Below are 11859 nucleotides of genomic sequence, written 5' to 3' on the forward strand. Positions count from 1 at the left end.
TCTGGGCTTTTTCCTGAATGTAGCTTTAATTCATTCAGAGATCATGTCATGCATGATTTCCATTTCTCCACGTAGCTTTTAGGAAGAACTCCATTTTTGACATACAATATACAGCACTTTTTTGTGAGTTACATGGTTGAAGCATTCTTCAACTCTGACAGTGTCATCCCTGCTCCACCAACTACTGATGAATTACTTCAGCTGTGCTCAGCCAATGAAGAGCTAAGAAATACCAGACTTGACTAATTGGCTGTTGTTGCAGCAGGCACACATGGGGAAACATGCAGGGCAGGTGATCTCCAGAAGCAGAGTTGGCAACGCTCTACATGTACCTGAAACAGTGGACATGTTTGCATTGGGGCCATCTCCTCCTCCTCCACCCAACAGCATAGAAGACAGCGGCGGCTGACCTCTCTTCAGTAGCACTTTATGGTCCTGCTGGCAGCGGAATCGTGGTGGCACTTCTCTCGGCATGTAGCGCTGTTGCTGCTGAGGCGCCTGGGCACCACCTCCGCTACTTGTGCTGCAGTTTCCAGGAGTACTGGGACTGCAGGTGGTGGATGAAGAATTGGTGGTGGAGGTGGACTGTCCATTGGCCACCACCAGGCGCTTGGCATTGTTGCCGCCCTGTGATGGGGTGGCAGCACTGCCGGGGCCTGAGGTGGCTGGGGAAGGGGAAGCAGAGGGGGTGGGTCCAGGGCTGGGGGATGCAGAGCTGCTCTGGGTGGCAGGAGACTGGGCCGATACCGGCTTGCTCAAGTCTGGCACTAGAAAGGGGCATGGCAGCGAGTAGATAATTAATTAGGAACAAATTTTAGCTGCAAAACATGTAGTACTGTGCAAAGGTTTTAGTCACATCAGAAGGTGGACAAAAATAGTGTTTGGTTTTTAAATTCAGTGCATCTGAAAATTCAGATCTGAAATGTCCAAAACTTCAAGAATGAAATAAATACTGGATGCTATGCAGTAAGAACAGCAATGCAAGGAAAGAAAAATCCATCAACAACCACAGCAAATACAAATATTCTTACCTTTGTTTTTTTGTTCTGTAACCTAAAACAAAAAAAAAGGGTAATTCATTACTGAAAATGTGATTAAAATAATCACACACAGAAACATTTGCATCAAGTCAAAAAGCTGTGTAACACTTTATGAAAGAGTACCTATTTATAATCCACAAATGCATTTATAAAGAAAAAGTCAGTGTTCTGAAGTCAGATGAGCGCAACTTATAAACAACAAAAAGGATGAGAAATAAGGAATTTCTACATTAAAAAAAAGTGAAGTGTTTAAAGAACCATAAACTATAAGTGCAGAAGACTAATTAATTGAGAAACTCGCCTTCTGAGAGGCTTCCCTTTTCCTTTTGTCTTCTTTTTTCCTTTTCTTGTCTTCCATGAACTACTGCTCCTGTCCTGGTGCTTCTTTTTTCTAGTGAGGCACAGAGAGAAGATATGGTTGTGTTTAAAACTACTATTACTATACAAGACCAATGATTGTGATATTTATCCAGACTAGTGCAATGCCCGTAGGAAGTTTGTATTCCAATGAAAATCGGGAGCTTAAGTAGATTTTTCATGGATGGTTGTACGAGGCTGTTTGAAGGCGGGCTGTACAAACAGGTGTATTCCAGACTATTCCAGAGAAAGGCAAGAGCTTCTCTCAGAAGTTAGAAGAATAGGCCTGAAAGAAGTTGCTGTAGGAAGTATTTTAGACATAAGGTTGAGTGGGAGGAGGAAAAGTTGGCTTTTTAAATATTTGAAAGACACTGGACACATCGGGAGGATTTAGCAATGCAACAATAAGGATGCCAGTTGCTGTTAAATGCCATAGAAGAAGAAAGGTGTGCTTGATTTGTTCACAAAGGTACGTTTTGACGACTGAGTGCATTTCTGCATTTACAAAATGCCACAAAAACCCCCACCAAAAAAAAAAAGAAAAAAAAAAGTAAAAGTATTAAACTTATATTTGTAGTTCGTCTGGGTAAATCGTGGGGCCAACTGATTGTGGAGCTAAGATCACGTTAACCAATTAAACTGGTGCGTTAAACACCATAGAAGAAGAGAGGTGTGGGACCCATTGATTCACCGTGCTCAGAGTGCCGACTCATTGGACCGACATCTCTGCTATTTTGGAATTGTGGGATAACTCGCGCCCACAGATTGAGCTCGCCGGACTACTTTCGCCACACTGCTCAGCGTGGCGCTCTCGTTGGAACAACACCACACACATTAGGCCTCATGTATCAAAGTTGCGTACGGCGATATTTGAGCGTATATGGGGTGTACGCCAAAACTGCTGCGCTACTTGGCATTTATCAATGTGGTCATTGGCGTACGCTGCGCTGAAAATATACACCAGGTCGAGAGGTGGCGTAAATATACACCAAAATGAACCAGCGCTGGAATCAACATAAAAATGAAGATGATCAACATGATAAACAGTGCCATTATACAAATCAATGCATATGTTACATAAATAACACTTTCCTGATTATACTACATAATAATCAATACAAATCCCGCTTTTGCGGGATTGTTATTGAGCACGATCGGTGGCCACAGCGCTGACTGCAAAGACAGCGCTGCTCGCCCTTTTTGCCAGACTTCGAGCCTGGAGCCAGAGCAGCGTTGAGCTTAACTTTATGTGGTGTGATCGTTTTAGACTATGAAATTGATAACAACAACTGTAGTTTCGTCATTCCCTTAATTCACCCGTGCTGCAACCAGGTTTTGTCGTCTCCATTCGGTTGTCACAATAAATACAGAAATACATTTAAAAAATAAAGAAATCTGACAGATTAGGTGTGTCTTATTAATTGAGCGAGCAAATATCCACATGTCAAGAATTATTGACATGTGAAAAGAGAATACAGTGGTCCCTCGCTATAACGCCGTTCACCTGTCGGGGCCTCGGAGTCTCGGAGTATTTAGTCCAATTTTGCATGCCTTTTTTTTTTTTTTTATACAGTGTTCTGCGTATCTGTTTATAAGAATCTTGTTGCCCAGAAGAGAAAAGAGCGCCAACAACTACTCATAACTGTGTTTGTCACTCGGAAACAAACACCTGCAGCCAGGTGTGAGTGGAAAAAGGCGCGGCGTCAGGACGCAGAGGCGTGATCTGTGACATACTGGTCAGTCACTATTAATAATTTCTTATGTGTCTGACCTCGTTCATTGATCGTTAAAATTAATTAGTTAGTTCTAAATGCCATCATAATTATTTATAGGAAAACTTTCTATTTTTATTTCTCAAACAAATGTTTGGGCCTGAAACAGTTTGGTCTTATTTTCCTACTAAGGTTTGAACTTTGAGAGTGTTTACACACGAGAGAAAAGTGAGAAAATGTTCATGCCTGATTGAGAAAGTGTATAAATTGTGTAGTGAGGGGTTTTACAGCTTTGAAACGTCTATAATAATTGTAAAAAAAATAACGCTGCCTAACGTCGCGGTTTCGCGTATTTTGGGCTATTTTTTAGAACGTAACTCCAGCGATTAATGAGGGACCACTTTAATACTTGTAACACTTTAATGATTATATACTACAAAACAATTGATACGACGGCCGCTTTTGAAGCTCTATTGGCACGCGTCGTGATTGGTGGAGTTCTTTTTCATTGCCGTCTTCCTGGCTTCCATGTCATAAAATGAGGGTGTGTCTGAAGCGGAGACTGAATATTTATGGGCGTGTTTATTATAATTACGATCGTTTCCACCCGCCGCATTTATCAAGATCACGTCAGGCGTACGCCAGAAATGGGCAGGTGCGCACTGCTTGATACATGTCACGGCGACTTTGGTGTATTTCAAGTTTACGCCGTAAATTTATGCCACAAGTGCGCAACATTGATACATGAGGCCCAATGTGTCTTTTCCCAGATAGATCTCTTTCAGTGCAGCTTCTTTTTCTGACTTTAACACGAAGTTAACACCCAAGTCTTTCATTGCCAACTGTAAATGGTAATCAAACCATTCAAATCATATCTTTCTGAACTCTTCCGCATCAAACTCTATCGTGTCAATGTTTACAAAGAAACTAAGTTTCTTAAATATTTATTACAGCCACTCTTAAAATGTCAGTCATCTTCATAATTTTATTACTGGTAAATTCTAGAATTAATTTAGATGAGATATACTCATTATCTCACAGGAATATATCACAATTATCTTGGAATTAATTTTTACGCAGGAATTCATTAAGCACGTCGGCCGCGGGCGCGTACTAATTCATAATACCCAGAAACTGGACAATTGTTCGGCCATAACGAGTGCGTCCACTTTTAGCTTGCCATAAGCTAAGGTAGTGGCGCTCGTGCGAGTGTGCCATTGATTGTGCAGCTAACATAAAGCTAGCCAATTAAACTGGTGCATTAAACACCACAGAAGAAGAGAGGGTGCGTTTGATTTCATTCACGGGGACGTTTTGAGAAGGAGCGGGCCAACCCTGTAATCAAAATAAAGGTTTTGAAAATTAATTTCCAAAATTTTCATAATAAAGGATGCACATCATCATGCCATGCGCAAGCCATATCCAAAAGCTGAGGCTGATCTGACAAATGGAGAGATATGCGATATAGTTAGCTGATCAGTCATAAATTCAATCACCATTCACCATATGAGAACATACATATACACACAAACACACAGTTCCAAATACAAATCAATTTATTTATGCAGTACCAAATCACAACACAAGTCACCCCAAGGTGCTTCACAGGAACAAGGTCTAATCCTACCAACCCTACAGAGCACCCATGTAAGCAACAGTGGTAAGGAAAAAGCCCCTCTGACATTTTTTGACTGTCGGAAGAAACCTCAAGCAGACCAAACACAGAGGGTGACCGTCTGCTTTGGCCATACTACCAGTGACCAAAATCAATAAGTTACAACAGAGACATGTCCAACATGCCAAACAGAGATGATGGAACCAAGCACCGGGCACTTGCCAGTTCCAACCAAGCAGAAAAATTTGATGACCTCAGTTGAAACCCTACCGGAAGTGGAAAAAGGTGTAGGTCCTTAACTGGCCACAAAATGGAGCACATTTCCATAGGAGTCCATGTTAAAACAGACAACTTTAGACCAGAAATAAACATGTTTACAGACTGGTACAGAAACCGTTTTGGTCTCTATCGATAGTTTCCTCCTCAATGACAACTGTAAGGGGGTTGCATTTTTTTCCTGAACTTCTTAGTTTAGGGCATGTTAAGTCAAAGTTCTCTATGGGTGTGGTCACTTTGAATGACAGGGGATGAGCCCAGTGTTTCAGCCTCTTACTGTGACTGAAGCTCAGAGCCCACTTGATGCGGCAGCTAGTGGTTGAGGCTATGTCTGTTGTATGGAGCATTTTATTACAAACACCTGTAATAATATGGCTTATAGTGTGGTGAAATATCCTACCAGATCATCTAAGGCATCCCTGCTGCAATATTCATATTCGTGAAACTGTCATGGTATTTACTGTTGTACGCTAACAGTCTTAATACTTTTAGCAGCTATCAGTAGCCTGAATCAAGCCCCATCAATGCAGAAAATAAGTGGCTCTCAACTTTTAATGTCCACACCAAAGCAAACCATACATTCCCCAAAAAGTATGATTTAATAAACAACACCCAAACCAAGGTTCGTCTGTTAGCTTAGCTAGTTTGCGCACCAAAGACAGGGGCATGTTCAAGCTTCTTTCTAAAAATGCTGAGCCACCCATGCTCCAACTCTTGATGCATTAAAAGTGAGTTCATCATTAATCAGCACGCCCGCTGATGCCAACATGGCGACACAAACTTATCACCTGTTTGAACACAACACACACACACACACACTCTATGGTTCCAACAATCAGTGACCAACACCTCCAGCATAGGAGCAGCAAAGGTCCTGAACCCACGAAGAGTACCCACTGTCTACTACAGACAGTTCTGAAAGTCCCCCACACTCCACAACATGGCCCTCAATCAACTCCATGTCCCATAACAGTCCAACAAACATAAGTCCCCAGCAGCACTCAGAGCAGATTGGTGGTGGGTACCACAAAATTTCTCAGTTCAAGCAACTTTGACAACTTAAAAAGCAATGTTGACACAACTTTGAAAACTAAAGTCAACTTTATGAACTTTCATTTCAAAGTTAAAACAAAGGTAGTATCCTTCAAGTTGAGTTAACTTGCATTTTCAAGGCAGGTGAACTTTCACATCCAAGTGAAACGAACTTGAAATGTGTTCTAGTGTGGACTTCAGTGAACCATGGGTCATGTTACTGTGACAGCCACAGGATCATAATGGATAAAACTTGTAACTATGTTGAATTTTCCCAAGAATGGCACCCTACCAAAGTTCCAACAAGACAAGTCATCAAAGAAATCACAGGAAAGCAGAGTACTTATGCAGACCTCACCCACCTCATTTCAGACCAGAGCTCCACTATTAGAAAGACACTGGGCAAAAACAGTAAGGAAGATTTGTAAGGTGAAAATCACAGGTATCGAAAACAAAACATAAATTGATTGAAATAAAACGGAGCCTTATTGGTTATGAGAGAAGATAAGATGTAAGTTCTATATAGGCCATAAGGCCCACTGGTGCCCGTGCTCCTCCCCATAGCGTGAAGAGGATGACAGTCTACAACTCCCCCTGGGTGTGATGCCAGTCCAACTCAGGTGACTTCCCCAGCTGAGGCTGGTACCCATTTACAGCTGGGTGGATTGAAACAACATAGATTAAATATCGTGTCCAAGGAAGGAGGAGGATATGGTGATCCAAACTGAAAAATGCACAAAAGAAAAAAGATCCAGAAATAACAAGAAAATCTAATGGGACAATAACACTGAGGATCATACCAACAAGTTTCTTTGAGACTGAATTCAAGTATTTTTAAAAATCCTGCTAAGAGGATAAAATTAGGAAGGTAGCAAAAGGTAAACATGGGATCATTAACATTTTGGTCATGACTGTGTCTTACATGGTTTCAATTCACAGAAAATGAAATTCTGGCTGAAGCATTTCTAACCTCAGGTCAGATGCTTGAGAGGACGATCTGGTTTTCTGGGGAGAGTACTATGCCGTCTCATCTGTCGATTATTCGAGTAATCGGATAAAAAGTACCTAAACAATATCAGTAGTGGCAGGGCTCTCCCTAAGCAGTGGCACAATGTCGCTGTGCAATCATGCAGATTTTTTAAGTTTAGAGTGTCTCTCTCTCTGTTTTGCCGGGCTATTATTTATTTTTTCATATTAAGAGTTTTAGAGCTTTGCCAAACCATAAGCCCAGGCAGTCTATGAAATCTTCAGTTTGCGAACAGTGCATTCTTTTTTCCTTTTTATTGCATATTTCATTTGCACTTTTTATTACTGTGATTTATTCCGTGTTTAGTGTATATTTATAGATGCCGCACAGAGCGTAGCTCAAACCAAAGTCAAATTCTTTGTTTCCTGTGGATACTTGGCGAATAACACAGCCTTTGAAAAATGGCTGTGGATTGCAGCATTTCCACAAATGCTGCCTGTTGATTAAAAACTCTTACCAAATCTGAATTAAACCTTTTTTTTTTTAATCATTAAACATGACTCATTTAAAGTGTGCGTCCTTTCACTTCATCTGCAGAGGTGGAGAACGGCCAATGGAGCAATGGTGTTTTTTTTTTTTTGTTTTTTTTAATATATACAAACACACTGCTTCACTTTAAATGCACAATAAGTCCGTTTCAGACGATCCGCGCGGACCCTTTCTTGTAAAAGGCTTTATTTTACTTAACGTGTGGCTTTGCAAACTTGTAGCATCACCTGCTACATTGATTAGCACTATGGTCTTCTGTGTTTTTTGTGGGAGCGTTACAGCGCCACATACAGGCCTGGCGTATGTACTACAGCTTTAAACGAAGCCCCGAGGCAAAGAATTTGCCTCAAACATTTTTTGTAATCGAATTACTCGATGAATCGTTTCAGCCCTAGCGTTTAACTATGTCACCAGAGTAAAAAATGTGCAGCTCAAACTGGGAAGCGTTTCCTTCCTACTTACTGTGAAAAAACCCCATCTCAGATAATCTGCATCCAAATTATCAATACATTGATACAACAGGGATCCGTTTTAGGCCCCCTGCTTTTTTCCCTTTATGTAGCACCCCTCGGGAATATACTGCGGCGCTTTGGGATTCCCTTTCATTGCTATGCTGATGACATTCAATTGTACATGCCAATAACTGCTAGTAATCTCACTCACATAAAATCTTTGGAAGATTGCCTTGCATCAGTAAGAAGTTGGATGTCTAGTAACTTCCTACTTTTAAATTCTGATAAGACTGAAGTTATGGTTCTTGGTCCAGCGAGGTATCAGCATCAATTTGATCAGCTAGCACTTAGCTTATGTCCGTGTGTTATACATCATACGGATTAAGTGAGGAACCTTGGAGCAATTTTTGATCCTACGTTGTCCTTTGACCTCCACATTAGAGACATTACGAGGACTGCTTTCTTCCATTTGCGAAATATAGTGAAGATTCGTCCCATCCTGTCTATGGCTGATGCTGAGACTTTGATTCATGCATTTGTCTCTTCTAGACTGGACTATTGTAATGCTCTATTTTCTAGCTTACCGCAGTCCAGGATTTGGGGTCTTCAACTGGTTTAAAACACTGCTGCCAGACTTTTGACACAAAGCAGAAAGTTTGACCACATTACGCCCATTTTGGCGTCCCTGCACTGGCTTCCTGTTCCTGCAAGATCGGATTTTAAAGTACCGTTAGTTTATAAAACTGTTCATGGACTTGCACCTTCCTATCTGGCTGACCTGGTAAGCCCCTATGTACCAGCTCGGGCCCTGCGTTCTCAGGGTGCAGGACTTCTGTGTGTTCCCAGGGTGAATAAAAAGTCTGCCGGTCACAGAGCTTTCTCCTATCATGCCCCAGCTCTGTGGAACGATCTCCCAGCACACATTCGGCAGTTGGACACTGTGGAGACTTTTAAATCACGTTTAAAGACTCATTTGTTTTCGCTGTTTTATCATTAGTGTTATGATGTGTTTTTATTCTTGTATTCTTCTATGGTTGTCTTTCTTTTATGGTCGTTTTTATTGTGTTTTAAATTTTTGTTTTTTTATGTTGTGTGAAGCGCCTTGAGACAATTTTATCGTGAACTGGCGCTATATAAATTAATACATTTATTTTATTTATTTAATGGAGCAAAGTGAAAGTTGATGGCGATGGCCATGACAAGTTGTAAGGCATTTCTGCATCACAGGGCTAAAGTGCATCTCTTGAATGTCATAAACTTGCTATTGTGCTTTGCACAATGCTGCTAAATACAAGGATATGAAAAAAGGTTCACACTACTGCAGAATGTGAACCACAAACTAGCTGAATAAGAAGGTCTCAACTGCCTACCTTGCAGTTCGACATGCATTGTTTGATTTGTGGTGAGGCATGTCTTCGTAAAGATCCCAAACACCCACACCAGTGGGAGCATGCAATAATGTCAAACTAGTGATTGTCCTGGCATTCTATTATTCAAGGATGTTTTTTTTAGATCTATGTGACCAGAAGAATGATGACTTACGTAGAAAGGTTGAAATGTTAATCAAAGGTGAGCTGAGAGATTTGCCTGCAGCTGCTGCAAACTGTCCCACCTGAGGTGTCCCTCTGATATGTTCATTCCTAATCCTGTCCATCCTCGTCACTCCCAAAGAGAATCACGACATCTTCAGCTCTGCCACCTCCAGCTCTGCCTCCAGTCTTTTTGTTCGTGCCACCGTCTCTAAGCTGTACAACATAGCTGGTCTCACTACTGCCTTGTAGATTTTCCCCTTCACTCACAAATCACTCCTGCCACCTTTTTCCACCCACTCCACCCTACCTGCACTCACTTCTTCACCTCTCTACCACACTCTCCATTACTTTGGAGACCCCAGTTGACCCAAAGTACTCAAACTCATCTACTTTCACCACTTTTACTCCTCGCAACCGCATTATTCCACTGGGCTCCCTCTCATTCAGACACATGTACTGTCTTGCTCTTACTGACTTTCATTCTCCTTCTCTCCAGAGCATATCTCCACATTTTCAGGCTAGACTCAACCTGCTTTCTACTCTCACTACTGATCACAATGTCATCTGCAAACAGTTATAGTCCATGGAGACTCCCGTTAGATCTCATCTGTCAACCTGTCTATCACCACGGCGAACAAAAAAGGACGCAGAGCCGGGGCAGCAGAAGTGTTTTTCAGATTGGCCGATTCAGGATAAATGAAACCAGATTCTATAAATCCGTGCAGGTTTCCCCCTCACCACGCCTCGTGTGGTGTCAGAATGAGCAGGCAGACACAGCTCAGTGCCTGCATTTAGCACAGAGCACAAATGTTTTAAAAGCACATTATCACACTGCATCACATTAAATACGCAACACACCTCTATTTTAATCACACATCATCAGCAGTGCATTTGCTGTTTCAGAGCACAGTGCCAATGCAAAAATAATAGGCAGCACTCTTGGGGTGGATGATTTGGTTAAATTAGTTTACTTGCTATGTGGCAAACAGATATGACCCTGAACTTGCCCACCATGGTTACTGACCCCTGGAGCTAAGCACAGAGCGCTGCTATAGTGGTTTACAATGATGACTCACATTTACTTCCGCAGCTGGTACCCATTTTTACAGCTGGGTGGACTGAGACAATGCAGATTACATATTGTGTCCAAGGACAAAGGCAAGTAGCTTGAGCGAGATTTGAACTCAGGTAGGCCAGCTCTGTTTTCACTTAACTGCTCTACAATGCTCCTGTAATTTTGTTGGTAAATCCTTGAATGTTGTCACGGTGAAGACTGTGGATAAAGAGTGTGGAAGCTGTAGCGTAGCAGGTCAGATATGAGACATGTTTACCCAATTGGCACCCATGTACCAAGTTTGAGATTGATAAATCAAATCGTTGTTGAGATACAAGTTCACTCCCTATTGGAGAGCTGTGCCAGCATTTGCAATTGGCCCCAGCGATGAATTTATTTGGGGGGGTACTCTGGTCTTGCAAGGATTTTAAAACATAATGCATTAGTGAAATTCAGGGAAGCACTGATTTATTTTTTTAAATCCCCAAAAGTCTTGCAGGATGATTACATTTTCACAATAAAGAAGAAATAAATTAATTTTAAAACAACTTTTACTGGTACTGATGATAATATAGTGCATAATTGGGCAGTATTTGGAGACACCTGATAACAGATTAATCTACCCATTTTTATAATTACATAAAGAATATGACCAAACAACTATTAACTGGGTTTGATAACTTTAAAATCGTAAAAATTTAAAACAACAAACTGCTTTTAAATAGCTGATCTGGCAACTTCGTTTAGCTAGTTCTACTAGCTAATGGTGTTAGCTTAACCAGCAATCGGATTGACATTTTATATGCATTACAGTATTCTCAAGCAAAGACTTTTTTTTTTTTGGATGCACAAAAATAATAATGAAAACACTCTGTAGACATATTCCAAAACACCTCGGGATACTCACCCCAGGAATCACATATGAAGAAAAGCTAGCAAGCTAGCTAGCGTAGCTAAAGTGCTTCAGTGCGATTTTTTTTTTTTCTTTGATGCATTCGTCAAGGCTACAAGATTCGCGGTTAGCCTGAGCGGTGAGTCGGGTCAATGGCAAACGATGAGATCCCACGTTTATCGGTTGGCGAATAAGTACTAATGTTGAGTAAAGCGTTAATGTGCAGGAAAAAAAAAAAGGTAAATTCAGATCGCCGTGGATCCAGCGGCTTGACGGGCGGCCATTTTGCTGCTGAGTGAAGCCCGCTGACTGGTTCACTGCTGCAGGGAGGGACGCATTAAAAAAAAAAAAAATACACACACATACACTTTTTCCTTCGTC

The 11859-nt window shown here is 41.3% G+C and overlaps 1 protein-coding gene across 1 annotated transcript in view; it reads right to left on the bottom strand.

Annotated features, from left to right (window-relative positions):
• Positions 1-11804, bottom strand: part of tnrc6b (trinucleotide repeat containing adaptor 6B) — a 42804-nt gene extending 31000 nt beyond the window's left edge. Inside the window, 4 exon segments of the mRNA XM_034193998.1 lie at positions 333-767; positions 1032-1053; positions 1342-1431; positions 11494-11804. Coding sequence (XP_034049889.1) covers positions 333-767; positions 1032-1053; positions 1342-1398 — 514 coding nt within the window. The 5' untranslated portion in view covers positions 1399-1431; positions 11494-11804.
• Between the last annotated feature and the right edge of the window lie 55 nt (positions 11805-11859).

Source organism: Thalassophryne amazonica, chromosome 18, assembly GCF_902500255.1.
Source record: "Thalassophryne amazonica chromosome 18, fThaAma1.1, whole genome shotgun sequence".
NCBI classification, from domain to species: Eukaryota; Metazoa; Chordata; class Actinopteri; order Batrachoidiformes; family Batrachoididae; genus Thalassophryne; species Thalassophryne amazonica.